An 18,970-nucleotide genomic window follows, 5' to 3' on the forward strand; every position below is an offset into this window, starting at 1 on the left:
TAGCCTTCAGGGACAAGTGCAGTAATAACTAAGCGAAGAATAACTTGCTGGGACTTCAGGTAAGCAACATATCTAAGACTTCTTTCTTGTTTACAAAGTTCATTGATTAATGAAAAATACCTTTTGTTTTGCAGGTTTTTGGAAAACTGTAGATGAAGTACCTTCAGGCGATGCAGAGACTGCTCAGGAAAACTTCTGCATGAAGGCACTGCGACCACGAACAAAGACTGCTGTGAGGAAGATGCTGCAGCTGCGACGGAACTTCTGACAGAAAATGCGGAGACTAAGAAATAAACAGCTGACTGAAGAAACACTTTGGAAATACTTTGGTTCAGTTAGTCTTTCAGTAAACTATGAAATTCTGTTGATTTTCTGTGGAAACTAATATCTCTTAACTTCTTTTTCCTTTGACAGGTTCTGCCAGGAGATCGCTGGTAGCTTTACCCACTGTCAGCGGAAAAGACACGAAGCGAGCGCTCCAGCAGAGATGGGGCTTAAGTAGCTCCCTCTGTAATAGGTGTAGTGTGTGCTGTGAGTTTACAATGGGCTTGGCGGCAGCCATGTTGAGTGTAGGAAAACCTAATGTAAGAGCTATGTGAGCCTATGGGTGCAATGCTATGAAAGAGAAAAATGCCTTTTGTGTCAGGTTTGAAGCCACTGTTGACCCACTGACTGATATGAAGTTCCTTCTTCCCTGGTATTTCTGAATGGGAACGGTGCTCCTTTGCTGGGATCATGACAGTGGTGTTTATCGGTCGCGGTTGTTGTGAGACGGATTTATGTGCACAGGCCACCTGGAGCACTAAGGGAATCCATGTGCGGGGGAATAACAGGATGGCTGTAGTTCTAGACAACACAGGGGGAGGCCACCTGAGGGTCGGGACACTGAATGTATAGGGGATGAACCCACCCATGAAAAGGTCTTTGGTTGCTAGGGAGTTTTGCAGAGCCGGCTTTGATGTGATGTTCCTTCAGGAGATTAAATACACGAGAGGGGAGGAACAGAGGGTCCCTGGCAGGGGTTCACATTTCCCATAATCTATTGCCTGAACCAGGGCCAACTGAGGTTTCTGATGAAAACTCTCCCAAAGATAATGCTTGAAGCTTCGGGCCATATAATATTGGGGGGTGATAAACGAAGCGCTGAGACTGGCATACGGTGAGGTACTGGAAATGTTAGAGGTTTATGGGCTATGGGACATATGGCGACACATGCACCCGGATGAAAGTGGGTACACCTTTTATTCGGCCCCACACAGCACTTTCACCAGAATTGACTACATGTATATCTTGAGGGGTCTGTGGTAGGAAGCACTGAGCTTGGAGATTTCCCTGATAACATTGTTAGGCCATGATCTGGCATCAGTGGACCTGAACTGGAATGGGATGGTACCCAGGGGATCTAAATGGAGATGTAACAAATCCCTATGGAAAGACCTGGGGTTCCACGTGGAATTGACCAAAGAGATTGCTCAATTTTTCAAAATAAACAATACGGGGGAGATCTCTAGGAGAATGGTGTGGGAAGCAGGGAAGGGGACATGGAGGGGGATCCAGATGATGGAAGGGGCTTGGAAAAAACAAGAGCGGACCCTAATCGAAAACAGGCTCTAGGGGACAGATTGCCCAACTAGACAAGAGGCCTAGGGACACTACTGAGGGGTGGCAGGAAAAGGTCATGGAGGCGAGGGGGAAAAGGGAAGAGCTAAGACTCCTAAAGGAAGGTCAAATAATTAGGAGATTGCAGTTCTTGAAACAAAAGTTCTATGAAAAAGGAAACAAGGTGGATGCGTTACTGGCCACCGGACTGAGGGGACAGCAAGCTATACGGTGGGTGAAGGCCATAGAAGGGGTGGATAAAAAGCAGGACCAAGGGATGGGTGGGATCCAGGAAGCATTTGGGTCCTTTTATGAACATCTCTACAAAACAGACGCCATTTCAGATACCGGAGGAATAACAAAGTACCTGGAAGGAATTCAGATGCCCACGCTCCCGCTGGAGGAGGCTGAGGCAATGGAAGCCCCAATAACGGCCGAAGAAATCAGGAGGGCAGTGGCAAGTGTACCTACAGGGAAGGCCCCAAGAGAGGATGGCTTCTCTGCAGGCTTTTACAAGTCTCTTCTCACCCCCCTCATTTGGTTTATGGTAGACTTGTTCAATGATATCCTGGAGACGGGGGAAGCCCTGAAATCCTTCTCCCGAGCCCTGATAACTGTGATACCAAAGGAGGGCAGGGACCCCTGACTATGCAGATCTCATCGCCCCATTTCCCTGCTGAATATTGATGCCAAAATGTATACACGAGTTCTTGTGGCAAGACTAGTGACACACATGCCCCAACTGATCCATTCTGACCAAGTGGGCTTCATAAAGGGACGCCAGGGGGGCTGACACATTAGGAAAACCTTACACCAGATCCAAGAGGCACGTGGGATGGCGGAGACCCTGCTCTCCTCTCGGTGGATGCTGAAAAAGCCTTTGAAAGCATTGAGTGGGGCTTTCTCAAGGAGGTGCTGGGTAGAGTAGGTTTGGGCTCTAGGTTCAGACGGGGCATCTGGCAGTTTACGGGTCTCCCCTGGCTTGTGTGGCAGTTAAAAGTGGTTTCTCTCGCTGTTTTGCTCTAAGTAGGGGTACGAGACAGGGTTGCCCACTTTCTCCGATCCTATGTGCGCTCTCCCTTGAACCACTAGCGCAGAGAATCAGAGAGGATCCTCGTGTAGAAGGATTCACAGTGGGGGAGTGGAATACAAGGTAGCGTTATACGCTGACGATATGCTTCTGCATATGAGGGACCCCGTAGCTTCCATACCCAGGGTAATCAGGTTGGTTGAACGGTACAGAGACCTCTCCGGATTCAAGATTAATAGGGCTAAATCAGTCCTGTACCCCCTGGACAGGGATGGAGAGATAAACAGAATCACTCCATTGGGATTATTGGTCAACCTGGGCACATTGAGATACTTGGGGATTAACCTCATGAGGGACATGGGAGACCTATTTCAGACCAATTTCCCCACACTCCTGTCCAGATTCCGGGTCGATCTGGAAAGATGGGAAAAACTGACTATATCATGGCTTGGACGCCTCAATGCCCTTAAGCTGGTGTGCATACCAAGGTTCCACTGTGCGTTCCAAATGCTTCCGATTTGTGTCCCTGAAGCCTCTTGTGGGGAGATCAAGGGGGCTATGGTGAAATTCTTGTGTTAGGGGAAAAAACCTAGAATATCCTTTGAGGTTCTCACTTTACCAAAAGACAGGGGCAGCGTGGGGCTCCCGAATGTGAAACTGTACTACAAAGCGGCACATCTAAGGGTCCTCATCCCACATCTCAGAATACAGAGGGAGTACCAATGGGTCAGTTTGGATAATCTCCACCTGTCCCCTGCCACAGTGGGGGAATGGCTGTGGGTGCATAGAGGCAGTCTCCTCCGCAGAATTCACGACCACCTGATTCTGGGCACAGTATGGGAGTTATGGCGACAGGGTGTGAAAATGCAGGGGGTAACAACATGGCTCTCTCCCCTGAGTCACTTGTGGGTGCCAGGAATATGAGATGCGATCCTGAACCCTGAAAGATTCCAGGCACGGTTTGTGTAACGCTCACCTGGTATCCACGGGGACGTCACTCAGCCTGTTCTGATCTCTTACGACCTCGAACCCTTCCCTGGAGTCTACTCGACTGGAGACTGGGCCTTGTTTTCTTGGAAAGTGTGCTCTCTGTCCTGCTTTCAGCGCAGGGGCGCGTTGATTGATGCGGGCTCGTTGCTGCCTAGTTAATTCACTGGCAAGAGTCCGACAGGTAAGTATAATGAGTCTTTTGAACAGTTCTCTAAATTTGTGCCTTTGCTTCCTTAGATGATGGCCGGCGTCCAGTGGCGACGTGCTGCTGAGATGAGTAGCGCTGAAGGTCAGTGAGAGCGCGATGCAACCCTTTCGTATTTGTATCGAATTGAGTTCTTTTTCTGTGTCTTTTAGGTGCTGCGACATTTTCAGCCTGGATGCCGGTTATGAAGAAGAAATGCGGTGAGTAAGCGCGGTATGCAGCGCCTCTAGATGTTTCCACACTAACCTGGAGTGTCTTTTCCCTCTTGCAGATGGATGAGAAGTTCCGGAGACAGAGTTCCCCCAGAGCGGCCGGGATTCAGGTAAGCGTTTGAAGATCGTACAGTCTTTAAAAATAAGCGAAGATTTGCTGAATGCTTACTAATGCCTTTTTTCTGTTCTTTTCCCTTTTCCTTAGGAAGCGGCGTGCCGGGATGGGAATGACACTGCCAAAGATGCCTGCAGAACAGAAGGAGCGATGAATGATGGGCAGAAGTGCCGCAAGGTAAGGCTGTTCCTAATGGTGTTCTTGTAGGAGCTGAGCGCAGAAGAAAGATGCAGGCCTACTGGAGACCGATCCGAACATGGTGAGTGTCACTCTGCAGGTGCAGAAAACACAAAGCATGTTTCTCAGCCTGGGCCTGGCTTAAATTGTCTCTGGGTATCCCAGGTGTCTCTGGGCTGAACCACACCCAAAAGACTAGACTGCACATGCAGTTCTGGGAACCGAAATATGTGGGGGCATCCATCTTGTCCCCATCAATGCACTACAAGTCCAATCCCCAATGTTATCCTATGGGAGTGAGTGAGTCTGGTGCCACAAGTGCCAAGTCTGACTCCAAGTGGGTCTTTGGAGGGATGGAGAGGCCCTTGAGGGCCATGTAGGTGATCGTGGCCTGGCTCCAGCCTGACATCTTGGAGGGCTGGGGACATGAGTGGCAGGAATCATGACAGTTTGAGGCAAGTCTTGAGAATGTGGGCCAATTGTGGATGGGCAGTACCTTTATCACTATAACGGAATTGGAGGGGGAGTTGGGTATGGGTACCTTCTCAGCCTTCTCATACCTTCAGTTGAAAGGGGTGCTCACAGGAGGAAAATGGAGAGATGGAATACAGAGGGACCTTACTCCTTTTGAGAAGCTCTTAGATAAAAGAACGGAAATTTCTGTCATTTATAGGGAACTGGTCCATGGAAAAGCTGAGACAGAGATGGGAAAGTGACATGGAGAGGGAAAAAGACACAGCTCTGTGGTTGAAATTGTGTAAAGGGGCCTCTCAGACATCGATCTCGAGCCAATATAAACTGCATGCCATCAAGCTCCTCCATAGGTGGAAATGTGATCCCTTCAGGCTCTCAAAGATGTTTCAGACTGTGAGCCCTGAGTGCTGGCGCCTATGTGGGGACAGAGCCAACTACTGCACATGTGGTGGGGATGCCCCAGAGTAAAGGCGTTTAGGAACAAAGTGTTGGGTTGGATCAAGGAACTGGAGGGGGTTCACTGATCCAAAATCCCATTCCTGATCTTGTTTGGGATGGAGGAAGTTGAGGGAGAACTGGGCAAGGTGAGGGGGCTGGCAGCGCCCTTGTTGCTCGCAGCAAGGGCCTGCCTAGTGATGAAATGGAAATCACTAGGCAAACCTGTACAACATTAAATGGCTACAAGTTTTAAGCACCAGTATTTTATAAAATATATACTTGATGCATCCTAATGGTGATTAGGACGAGCTAGGTTAAGTAAAATAACCTATTATGTCAATGTAGTAATATGTTTTTGTATTGTATGTACCCCCAATTTTAGAAACCGGAACCATAGAGAGAAGTCTACAAGAAGCACAAGACAATTTTCCGCCCCTGAAGAATGTCCATTTAATAGTAACATCCAGGACAGAAACTTATATAAGTCGGGCTAAGTTGTTGCACACAGTAGGAAATAAGAACAGTTGAATTAGCTACTGTGGAGAATGTTCAAGTAGTTGTATAACTTGAATATGTGTTGTGTTATCACCACTTTTATAACATTGTGTATTTTTTATGTGATATAATGCATTTTTTATGAAAATGTTTTTTGATACTTGTGCTGTTTAGCAAATGAATTAAATATGATATTTTAAATATTGAACACATGTCATTCATTAAACTTAACATAGCCTTTATTTGGTGAATGGGCTATGTAAGCAGGTTTCAGATTGTTGTGGGTAACATGTTGTGTTAAAGTAATATGGACATGTCCCTTCTTTTTTGATTAAATAGATATTATATCCCCACTGTGTAGGAGGGATTATCACTTTAGTGTGGGGCAACCCGCAAATGAATTTATGTTTGTAATAAACACTACACTTTTCTGTATTCAATAATTTTAATTTATTTCGATTGACTTAACCATACCATAATAGAACCTGTCTCTGTTCAACTGATTATCGTTAACGTGCTCTTTTTCTAATAATCTATGCATTCTCTTGGTATATTGTGGCTCCCCCTACATACCAGCAGCCTTGCCCTTTACTTATGTAATATATACTTTCTTACTTTGACATATTGTTTCCCTCTGTGAGAGCCTCGATATTCTATTTTAATGCCTATTTTTATCTCCGTTGAAAATACAATAACACTTTTTGAACTCAACAATGTTTGTTTTCCTCCAGTAGGAAAGATTGTTTAGTCTCTTGTCTGTGTTCATTAGATTACACACATGGCACGCAGTCCGGTCACATCACGATTCCTTCCGTCTCTTTTGAGGCTGCGCGACTTGTGTAGCCGCTCTAGCCTGTCTTCTTTTGACTCTATGATCGAACAAACCACAGTTCGTTCGTGCAAAACAGCACAGCAGGCTTGCCAGGCGTGCCACGTGACCCTATCCTGCCCACCCCCCCTTCCCTTCAGCCGCCGCGCTGTATGCCTGTTCTGTATGTTTGCGGCCTAGCGACCGAACGTTCTAGCGCAGTCAGAGGCCGCCATATTTTTGACCGGGCGGCAGCCGACGTGCGACCTCGAGTCGGCAGGGACGGGTGAGTCGGGCGAGCTAAGTCCCAAGAACCCGGGGTAAGGGGGGGGTCACGCGGGAGGGAGAGGAAGAACCTGAAAGTGGGTGGTGGTCCCGGGAGCCGCTATGCGCTTAAGGGGTTGGGAGGGGGCCGGGACTGCCGCCTGTGCCCCGTGCGGGGCGTGCGGGGAGGGGCTGCGAGTGGTAGGGGGCGGCTGCCATTGAAACGCTGTTCTTTTGTATCCTCTGTGCAGCGGCGGTTTGAGGCCTCGCACTCCCGAGGCCCGGGGTTGGCGGTGAGGCCCCCTCCCTGCAGAGAGGGACCCCCCTGTGTAGATAACGCGTGCGGCCGGAAGCATGGCGGGATTGCCGACGTTCAGGATGTTTAAAGTGATTATTTTTATTTATTTACCCTTCTCTGTCTGTGATGTGCTGCTGTATATGTGAAATGATGGTCACTCCTCCACCGGCTGATAACAAAACATGCGCAGCTGAGAATAGTGTTCTAATCTCCATTTCTTTGCCCTGACAGTCTCCCCTTCTAGCCCCTCCCTCTTTGCGAGAATGGCGAGGCAACCTCTTTAAATCCTGATTAGTTTCCTGCAACTAGTGTGTATCTTAACGTCTCCGCTCTTGTGCAATGCGGCCCCGCCCCCTACAACCCTTTCCATTGGCGTGCCCACCCTCCTTTTCCACAGAAGTGTGACAAGGAACTATGCTTCAGACCTTTTCCATTGATACGACGGTCCCACTTATCCAGCCTTTCCCATGGTTTTAAAAGCAAGCTAGCCAGTTTTGATTACATTAATGCCGGACTCTTAATTTGACCATAAATTATGACCCTCCCTTCTCGCCCCCCCACTCTTGACCATTAATTGTGGGCCTTAAGCTTTCGCCCAATAATGAGCTTTAGCTCGACCCCCTAGACCTACTTATTTTTTGTATTTTATTGTCCATGTGTGTGGCGCCTATAGACAATACAGTCGCCACAAGACCAAAACTCGGGGGATGGGGGGGACATAGGAAAAAGAATGTCGACTGCCCAAAGACACGGGCTATTTAACTGAATTTCCACACTCTGGTACTCTTGCATTAGTGACAATCCACACGTTGTCCAGTGATGGTTGACTATAGCCCCCCCCCCCAATACAACCTCCAGTGGACCTACACCCCGTTAACCAGATGGCCTTTTGTGGAATTTACACACCCCTCTCCCAACTTTATCCAGTGTTGTTGAATCGTGTCGACCCCTAGTGCACATTGATCAGATAGCTCCCTCGTAGCCCATTCCAGTGATGCACCAACCTGCATTCCCCATCTATACTCCAGTCACCAGGGGCCTGCGAATCTAGATGATGGATCAGGGCAAAAGTACTTCTTTCTGTAATTATGGACCGAGTCTCTTCTGGATCTTTTAGACCTGTCTCCCCCCCCCCCCCCCACCCACCCCACGGCCGAACGTGCATTGAGGACAACGTTTTTCTTCTTCCCATGACATCTTTCAGTGATTGACCCACTTCCCACAAGCATCTTCAAATTGTAGATCTCAGGTCCTTTGTAACTGAGGATAGTTTATTTTATCATATTCCTCACCACCACAGCATTCATTGGTAATGTACCTTCACACCTTTTTTGAATGATGGCCCTTGACTGTACACGCGTTGCACAAGTGACAGACATTACACCATCTAGGCTTTGCCCTAGTGATGAGAAATCTTAACCCACAAATCCATGTCACCATGAGGATTGACAATATTCCATTTGTGTCTTGTCCTAAGGAGGATTGGACTCCACAATCTCCCCTCCACCCCCTCTGGCTCGTCACACTGAGGGTGGACTTTAGCCCCTCCGCAGGGGTTGCTTACAATGAGGTAACTTTAACCTTTTTAAGGCCTTGTCCAAAGGTGATACGCCCTGTACACTCCCTGTGTCTTTTCCAGTAATGAGACCTTATTCAAGGTCCTTCTACTCATGAACCCTGTCGACAATTTTCTAATCTTGACAGATTTGTCTACTGACCTCAACACATTTGCTAGTGAATAACTTTATACAATTTGACTGCATACCACCTGCCATACATCTACTGATGGTCCTTGTCTCCTTTTAAATCCACCTTCACCCTTCTATTTAATACAGACCCTCGAACTGATAAACCCCTTCTAACTCAATTGATGTGCATCTTTTCTGACATGTATTTTAGCTGCCCCGGGTTCAGGTTGGGGGCTTTAAGCAAAAACCTCTAATTTGTCAGTATAAATTTGGCTTATCACCAACCTCTTCCAGTGATTAGACTGCCTTCAGATCTGCTCTAGTGAATAAGGACCTTGGATCCACAACACATCTTTAATGGCAATAACATTTTTTCCTGCAGATCTCATCAGATTTAAACAATGATGTTCATTTAATCCTTTAATTGAAGAACTTGGGCAACTCCTGAGACCACATGCAGATCGTGTCGGTCAGAGCACACCCTCCTCTCGTTTGCTAATGGACAATGCCCCCCACTTCTTGCAATAATGGTCCTTGTTCTCTTCCCTAGTATTCAGTTCTGATGGACCACTTCTTTCTGCAAGAGCGAGATCCACACATGCATCTTCATGACAGTGGGTGATGGGCCTGCCCAGTTCTTTTCAAATCATACTTATTCCTCTGACCTCTAATGGTGATGGATTTCATCCATCTGAAATAACCCATTCATAGGCTCAGATCGATTAGGCATGCATATTAGTTAGTGTGGTGGACACTAACCACGCACATAGCTTCCATTGTTGCCTGAACCGTTTAAAGTTAGTTCCAGGCCTTTTCCCCGCATAGGTCGAGTTAATTTCCCCACATACAACCTCCCCCTTCACCCTTTGCCATCAGCTGTTCCAAATGCTGGTTAATCATAGCCAAGTATTCCCAAGTCGTTTTAGTAAGTTTCGCCTTGCTTTTGTCGAGGTTGAAACTTTTGCCATTTTCATTTTCCAGATGTGCTGGTGTTCTGTTACCCCCTCTGCCCTGTAATTCTGTGGTAAAATGCTAACTCTGCCAATGAAGCAATTTCCCTCTTTGTCCCGTTCATGAATAACAATGTGTCCGTTTTATTTGTAGCTTACATGTCGTTTCTCAGATTGTTTACCTACTGCAAGATGTATATTTGGGAAATGTTGTTTATCTCTGTGTTTAACACCATTTATTCAAAATGATTTAGTTCCAGGTTATTTGGGTATTTGCTAGTGCTGCGCTGTTATATATTTCTATTGGATTGGACAAAGAAATGCACAGCTCTTAGCAGCTCAGATTAAAGAGAAATGACCAGGGAATGGGATCGGTTTAAAGAAAAAAAAGTCCTGAAATTCCAGGCTGGTAGAAAAACATCTTTTTAAGATGGATGGACATGTCTGCCCCATTCCTTGTGTATTGGTCAACACCAGTAGTGTGCGTATATATATTTTTGCCGTAGTTACAGAATAGCACCATTCAAATATTAATATCAGTGAATATGTCCAAAATAGCTGTCCGATGTTTCCAGGCTGACCTCCGGGGAAAAAAAGCACCAGTGAGTTTAATAAAAGGCAACAGTTGGGAGTAAGAATGTCATGGTGTAAGTTGTGTACTTAGTAAACTGCAGTCTTGAATTTGACTTAGTCCAGACCTGATTTAAAAAAAAAGTTTTCCCCCTGAGAAGTAGACTATGCTTAAGTTTAAGCGCTCATTACTCGGGGTTGTGACGCAATGGCAAGGCTGTTGCATTTGCGAAATGCACCCGTCCTTGATTTTGATGTTGGGCGTGGGTCTTTCTTTACATGCTCTAAAATAATAATGTTGTCCTTCAAAGGCAGAGATCGCTGGATATATGTGCATTGTGTATGCTATGCACCATTCGCAATTCGATGTTCATAATATTCCGGCAATAATTATTTTGCTTTATTCATGAATAGTGCCTTTATTTCAGCATTTCCCATTAGTATTTATTTCATAGGTATCTCCTCCTTCTCCTTTTAGAGTTAAGTAAAATATCTGTGGTACACTTTCAAAAGAAAATACTTGTCCTGCTTTCCCATTATCAATTCGTAAGACTGGGTGTGTTCCAAGTCACGCAGTGTGGGTGCTGGGCCATCACCACATCAGCTTAGTGTTTTATTTCCCCATAAGGGGCCTTAATTTGGAATTGTTTGTTTTATTGCGTTTATAGTGCACTGTTGCCATTTTCTTTGTGTTTTGGCGGTCCTGCAGGAAAAAGGATTGTTTTGTTAGTGGGAGCACTTGCTTAGTTTAGATAAGAGCACAATATCTATGCTGGACTGGCATTGTGGGTGTTAATTCCTCCATAGCAGGTGCAGTAGGAAGTACAGTTGAAGTAAGCTGCTAGGGCACATAAGATGGAATATCAGAGGATGGGTAATAAAGTGGGCAGGAAGTATAGTACAAAATGGAGCAGTACAGTGGTTCGGAGTTAGGGTGATTTGGCATAAGGCGGATCACAGCGGTATGGACTTGGGCAGGTAGTATACGTGCAACACAGGTAATATAGTGGAACAGGTTGGACAGATGAGAAATACGCCGCTGTACTGGGCCGAAGCATGTAACGTAGATCGTCAGGCAGATAAGTGCCAACTGTCAGCAGATCTGAATAGCATGCAAACGGATCGAGACAAAGGTGGGTGGCTGCATTCAGTGTTTAGTCGCCTGACCTTGTATGGTGAATGATGCAAATCGGGTAACGGTGTGTACTCCTAAGCTGGGTAGGTGCATTGTTAGCTAGGAGGTAGGCATGTGCTGGTTTACAGACTGAGGCCGTAGGGTCCAAAGGCCAATAAGAGCATTGTGGCCTGAAGGCACAGGGTTGGGTGCTGGAGCTATTTAGCTCCTGTTTGTAGCCGAGAAGAGCCTTGTTGGCTTGCTACTTTTGGCTCTTCATGCCACCTGAGACTGGACAAACCCAACTGTGCGAACTGTTCATTTGGGACACTCTACAAATAAACATTCCCTTGTGCGCCCCCTCAAGAAGCAGTCTGCGGATCCTACCTGCCTGGCAAACTATCGCTCAATGTCATCACCCCTTTCTTGGGCAAACTCTTGGAAAAAATGGCCATCTCCCAGCTTACTCTCCACACTGAATCTGTTGGTTGTCTCGATGACAATCAGTCCAGCTTCAGAGCTGCCAGAGGCACAGAAACTGATCTCCTGAAGACCGGTTAAGATTGGCTCTCTAACCTTGATTCCAGCATTCCTTCTGTCGTTCTCCTTGATCTTTCCTCTGCTTTTGACATGATCAACCACACCACCCAGATCAATCGACTCTGCGAGAACCTGGGCATCACGGATAAGGCCATGGAGTGGTTGACCTCCTCCTCTTGGACCGCCCCTCCCTGGTCCAACTTGCTCCCTTTCTCTCGGCTACCTCCCTAACTGTGGCATTCCCCAGGGCTCTATCCTCTCACTCTGGTTTTCCAACCTCTACTTGGACCCTCTGGCCCACCTGATCTCTAGCTTCTTCTCTAACTTTCAGTGTTATGCGGATGACACTCTGCTTTCCTTCAGGCTCCCTTCAGCCCCCTCTCCTCTTGCTCATTCCTGACTAACTATTTGCGGTTCAGGATTGATGTGCCTCCAACGATCTCTCCCTTAATGCCAGTAAGATGGAGATCCTTCTCATTGGGCCCCCTGTTTTCTGTCTCTCTGGCCACCCGCCTTGGGCCCTCTTCCTTTGGCTACTTGTGAGGCAAAACCTTGGTGTGATATTCGACTCCACTCTTTCTCTCCTCGCACTTTGCCAAGAAGTCCCACTACCAGCTGCACTTCCTCAAAGGAACTCTTCTCTTCCTCACTGTCTCCAGGACCCGGTTTTCTCTAGGCTGGACTACTGCAACAGCCTCTTTCTTAATCTGCCTTCCTTTACTCTCTGCAACTAATTTGTTTAGTTTAATGTATAAATAACCACATGGTTTTGTATATACAATATAAAACATTGCAAAGATTTTGAAAACACAACAATTAAATGGTCATTAAAACCTAACTAGTGCATTTGAGATGAAAGCAATCTTGTATCATATACTCGGGATGTATTGGGGTATGTTTCAATAAAAAACTCCATTTGAAAACACATTTTTAAAATGTCAATACAAAAATTTGACAATAGAAAATTCATGTCATTGCCTTCCATAAAGTTGGTCCAGAACATACATAAATCTTTACAATTATATTGGTTATAAGATTTATAAAACGTTCTCAGATGCTTAAGCGATTTGTGTTCTCCACATAAGCGACACCACCCTTCTGCTCGTTTTATACCCAATTTTGCACCTTTTTATCTCTAGAGTCTCTCAGCTATTAAATTTCATTAAAATGTACTGACGAAATATCTTACGGCTAGGGTATGCCTTGATGTGTTCTGGAGTTGCTTGACGTTGGATTCTGTAATTGAGGTACAGCAACTGTGGCTAAGCGGGGCTAGTTGTACAATATTAACCTCTGCTAAATTCCTTGCACTTATTTTTCATTCAGAATTTAAAAACTTCAATTTTCCTAAGTACAAGGATGTTCTCATACATATCTCCATTTATTTTGGCTAAAGACATAATTTTCCCCAATGTGCCCATCTTCAAGCAGTTGTGTGTATTTTGGATTGCAGTGACGAAAGGTACAGCATTAGCATTAGTATCGTTGTCTAATTGAGACAGCTTCTCATACTACATTGTAGTTCTATAATGGAAGTCTGCTACAATACTATTTAATTCAAATTCAAGCAGAATATATTCTGACATATTTTGTGGCAACCAAAGTATTTTGGGCAATATAAGTGCCTTAAACTTTTGCAATTCACATAGATGATTGTGTCCCCAAATCTTGACACCGTATAATAACATGGATCTTATTTTCACAGTGTAAAGTAACAATACAGTTAGTGCAGAGAAACCCATGTTTTTTCTAATGAATACGCTAATGGTATTTACTGCTTTCATCCCATGTTTCATGCCAGTGATGCTTCCAATGAAGGTTTTTGACAACATATAGACAGAGGTATTTGTAAGCCACCACTTCATCAAAGGATGAGCCATCATAAATCCATATACTTTTTAGTAACAGTCCGTTTGTGTGAAAAAAACATTATTTTGCTTTTCTCAGTGTTGACCATTAAATGATTTTTTTTGCTTCCTTGCATAAGGCTTTGTGTAATTTGTAGCCCATTAGGGGTGTATCTAATGGTAACAAATCATCGGCGTATGCTAGCCAATTCAATTAGACTGCTCCTACTTTTACCCGACAATAGATTAGCCAGGTGGTTATTTAGGCCTGCCAAATATAGATTGAATAAGATTGCCGCAACAATGCATCCTTGTTTGACTTCTCGATAAGTAGGCGCAGACTTGGAAAGTTTCCCTTTGCCATCAAGGCGAACACCTACAGATGTTTCAGAATACAACATCAATATTTTGAGTAGGCCCGTCTGAATCCTTCATTTGGCTAATTTGGACCACAATTTACTCCTATTTTCTAAATCAAACGCTGCGCTAAAATCAATATATGCACAGAACACCCTTGCGCCTCCTCCAGGCGTATTCTATCGCAGAGGTAAGAATAATATGTGCAGTATTAGATTTTACTCTAAATCCAGTTCTACTAACACCCTTGCAAATATTTTAGCCGGTATACCTAGTAATCAATAGTTTACAGGATCCTTCCATGCTCCTTTCTCGTGTACCGCTAAGATATTACTTATCCGCCATGTAGCTAAAATCGCACCTCAAGCCAATTTAATTAAATAGTCCTGAAAGTGCATGGGCCCAGCTAGCGGGGGGCGACTTAATCAAGTTAGTAGACCCCGTCTGGGCCCGTCGCATGTGAACTATTTAGGCATTCAATAATTTTTTGGATACCTGACGACAAATCCAAGTAACATTTGGTACATCAACAGAGACGTCCTTTGGATCTATTACTCCCATAGTAGATTCAATATGGGATTCCCAATCCGTTTGGCTACACAATTAATCGGCTGCTCTTGTATTTTTTTTGTGCCCTGTATTACACGCCAGATTTCAGTATTTGTTTCCAGTGTTCAGTCTAACAAATTTTGGTAAGAGCGATTTACAGTTTTAACATAGATGACTGACTCTCTACTATTTTATTCCCATTGATGGATATAATACAGATGCAATCATGTTTAGCATTTTTTTTTTGCTAATGCAATCTTTTTGTCATGACACATCCTCCTTTTGATGGGAATATTCAAGCGTTCGCATACACGTAGAGGCGCAACACATTTTCATCCTTCTTTGTGAGATGCAGATACTATCCCATCCTGTGTGAGAACACTAGGTTCATCATATTGTTGTATAAATATTGCTAAATGGCATAGTGCTACTTGATTGCCTTTGGAGACACTTCTCATTCCACTGAATACTATTTTTTCCATTGTTGATAGATGTCACCATTCTCATCATATATTGGGACCGGATTCGGTATATCGAAAGGCTTAAGGAGGACACAGTGGAAAATGGTTGCTCTCTTCGCGTGGTACAATTGCCATATCAACTATTAAATAGAGCCCAGGCCAAACAAATAATCTATGGTCGTTGCACTTTTGCCTGCTGGTGTAGGCCATGTTGGCATCACCCAGACAGTAACCATTTAACATAATAAAACAGTTCCTCCAGAAGCCTGACCCATGGCTAACCCTGGAGATTAATTTTAACCTGGTTCTTTAGGGCAGATGACATTGTAACTTGGAAATCAGGTTTTATAATATCTATTATTGCATTGAAATCGCCCATCAGCCACATGGGATGACTGAGTAGTTCTTAATCAGCCTTTCACCCACTTTTATATTTGCTGTTGTTTCAACAGTTTGGTGGGACGTATATATTAACCACAAATTTTCTGCTTGTCTTGGATAACAAATACTGCCTGACTAGTGGTAGTAGATTCTTTAAGTACTTCAATATTCCAAGGCTGTTTCAAATAATTAGTAACACGCACTCTAGGGCCCTTGTTGGTCGGCTGGTGAGATGTGGGCCGTCCATCGAATTGCATCTTTTCCACACGCCATGTTTCACACGCCATGTTTCTTGTAGTACTACCATCGTAAAGATATCAATATTGGCCACCAAACCACCCTCCCCAAATACATGTGCAAATCCTTGTGTGTTCCATGAATACAGCAGGTTAGCATCAACAGGGCTGAGATGAAAAATGGGTTTTAAACGCTGATGGTAACCTTTGCCAATATCCATCGCTGAGATTGTCAAAGATCTCTCCTGTTCCTAGGTGGTTTGAGTTTCCTGTTCTTGAGGCAGTTGTCATATTGGAGCTTATTGCCTGTGTTCCAGTGTCACACTTGTGTGTTAAATGTGGGGCAGATTGCACACTATTTAGTTCAGTTGTTTTGGTTACATTTATAATTACAACCCAACATTTTATTTGAGGGAGCATTAATACTTTGCACGTATATCCCAATCTATATAGTTCATCTTCATAATTCAATACAAAGTCTAATGTGGTATTAAGTTTGAACCATATATTAGTGATATGTTCCTTATATCTTTGATCTGATCAATCCTGATATCTTCCATAGATACTGCTCTTAATGAGACTATCCTATGAAAGATATTCAGAATTGCGGATCTGTTCATGGGGGTGGGGGATGTGCTTAAGTAACAGGTTTCACCTGCATTGCTTTATGCAGTCAGTTCAGTCGTAGTCGGATTCCAATCTGCAAGATTGAGGATGGGAACAATTGGTTTTTGTGTTATTGGGTACCCATGTCGTTTAGTTTGAGTTTGTGAATGAGAGCACAATGAATTTTTACATTTCGAGGGTGGATTAGCCACACCCTCGACGCCCATGCTACTGACACCTACTATCACGGACAGGGCATTTCAGGTGTATGTGCACTACTCAAAGGTGGCAAATACCTGACCCAAAGCGCACAGCCCATTAGCTGGATGGTTATCATTAGCAGCAGGTGAGTCTACGCCAGACTCAGTCACCACTACCGGTTTGATTTCCTTCTATTGGCGATTTCTTTACAACTCCTCCCATGGGTTTCTGTGCAGAGTCTGTTTCTTAGAGTACATAAACGCTTGTGGAACTACATTAGATTTCAATTTTTCCCCATTCTTTGAAGCATCTTCCCACATTTATTCTCTTAACATTTCTACAGGAGACTTAGTTGTAACAGATTTGTGAGAAGATGTAGGTGCAGATTCAAGTGATGGTCGGATCCATACAGGTGCTTACTTTTACTGTATTACGGGCTCGATTTATGCTTTTATGGAGGAGCACTGATTGCACATCAATTTTTTTTCTTTTTCTCTAGGCTTACACTTTTTGCTACTAACTTGGATAACAAATTATCAAGTGCCCAGAACATATTGTTGGAGTTCATACTACTCTCACTACCATCTAACATATGACTTATTTTGTGCTGATTCCAGTCCTCCACTCGTGGGTATTTTGTGGTACATCTACACACTCTGGTTCTGATCTCCCACCTTCAGATTGTATTGCGTTAGTAGCCTCTAGCATCTCTTCATGTTAAAAAATAAAATAAAAAAAGTTCAGGTTCTACATCATACATATGGAGTAGATGAAATGTTCTCTATCACCCATGTATTCATCCTTTACTAGGTCTAAATTCTTAGACACATGAAGTTTGATCATTTGTGTAGGTTTTTATTTACCATAGCAATAGTATACTTTACCTGCATTTTTTATTATTAATTTGACATGGATTACTTATTGCTTTAGTTAGCACACCTTGTTGGAATTCAGATTTCTTCATTGGATTTAGGTGTACAGACTTTGGAATCTCTATTCTATTGATAGAGTAAGGGGTCTAGTAATAACTGATTCAAACAGTTTACTTCCTAATGCAGCTCAAAGAATTACAAAGTTATTCAATTTCTTTGGCTGCTATTTCCTTCCGCAGCTCGGTCCAGCGCAGGCTCTTTAGCTAAAAATGTTGTCACCTTTTTTGATTTGGTAATCATACCATGTGTTGAGATGGTCTTTGGGAGTACACATTCTATGACTGCCTCAACCTCATGCTGGCGGTGGGGTTTCTTCTTCCATTTTACCCACTCAGCTCTACTCCTCCTTGAGACCCTGGTATGAAAATTTGTTGGCTCTCCCTCTTCTACCATGACCATTGCTACCATTTGTGGGCCTCCATGCGCTACCTCCCTGTTCTCTCTGAATGGGCTGATTTCTGCTCCTCTTAACCTCCTCCAATCTATTGCTCCTTTGTGAATTTAACATCCAATTGGACTCCCCTGGCACAACATCTACTCTTTTCGTTGACCTTTGCACCTCTCTATCCCTCTCCATTCTGGTCCAACACACACTGCTGGGGACACTCTGGACGCCATCACCCCCTTGGAACTCCCTCTTGTCTCCCCTGGTCACCCCCTCTCTTGGTCTGACCACTCTCTTCTCTCCTCCAGCCTGGGTCCCTATGGCTCTGTGACCACTCCTCAAAAGCTCTGCCAACCTTGTTCCCAAACATCTGCCCGATGAAACGAGTGTCAGCTGCTGCCTTCATTTCCACATTTATCCCTCCTTGCCCTCCCAACTCAGACTCTACCAGTGACACTGCTCTCAGCAACTTCCACCTGTCCAACACCTTGACATTCTTGCCCCAGTCATGAGGATCCACTTGAAACCTGTCTAAGCGCAATACTTGGTACGACACCGAACTTGCAGATCTGAAACGAAAGTGCAGAGCTGTAGAACAGAAGTGGTAAACCTCAGGCTCGTCCTCTGACAAACCGGCCTGCTCCAAAGGCAATAAAGACCCTCTATCTGTGCCAAGAAAAGGGTCCACATTCAGGTACTGGTATCGAACACTGCCAACAACACGGCTGGGCTTTTCAAAATCAGTAGGGAACTTGCCAACCCTTCCACAGTATCCTCCGCTGGAACGCACTCGCCGCTCACTTCACTGCCAAAACTCGGGACATCCTGAACAGCCTTGTCCCTCTCTCCCATCCCCTTACTCACCCCCTTGCCTCCGTTGGCCACTCGCCCTCCTCCTTCCCCCCCCTCTTCCCACCGGAAGCAGTCACTAGTTGTCTGCTCCATGAAGGTCTCTTCCACAGGATTCCCCTTGCTCATTCAGAACCATCAAGGACAACATTAGCTTTCGTGCCCCTGCACTCACTGATCTCTGTAACCACCCCTTTGC

General features: G+C 44.8%; 1 protein-coding gene across 10 annotated transcripts in view; it reads left to right on the forward strand.

Moving 5' to 3' along the window:
* Positions 1-6,621: 6,621 nt before the first annotated feature.
* RBM25 (RNA binding motif protein 25) overlaps positions 6,622-18,970 on the forward strand; it is an 841,835-nt gene continuing 829,486 nt past the window's right edge. For 3 of the 10 annotated variants that reach the window (XM_069638622.1, XM_069638630.1, XM_069638632.1), the window contains exons 1-2: positions 6,623-6,829; positions 7,059-7,194. In XM_069638622.1, coding sequence (XP_069494723.1) covers positions 7,162-7,194 — 33 coding nt within the window. In that variant the 5' untranslated portion in view covers positions 6,623-6,829; positions 7,059-7,161. Of the gene's footprint in view, positions 6,864-7,058; positions 7,195-18,970 lie in introns of those variants that run through there. The other 7 variants (XM_069638631.1, XM_069638633.1, XM_069638625.1 and 4 more) reach the window with 5 other exon arrangements.

The sequence above is a fragment of the Ambystoma mexicanum genome, chromosome 14 (assembly GCF_040938575.1).
Source record: "Ambystoma mexicanum isolate Mex_15411 chromosome 14, UKY_AmexF1_1, whole genome shotgun sequence".
NCBI lineage: Eukaryota > Metazoa > Chordata > Amphibia > Caudata > Ambystomatidae > Ambystoma > Ambystoma mexicanum.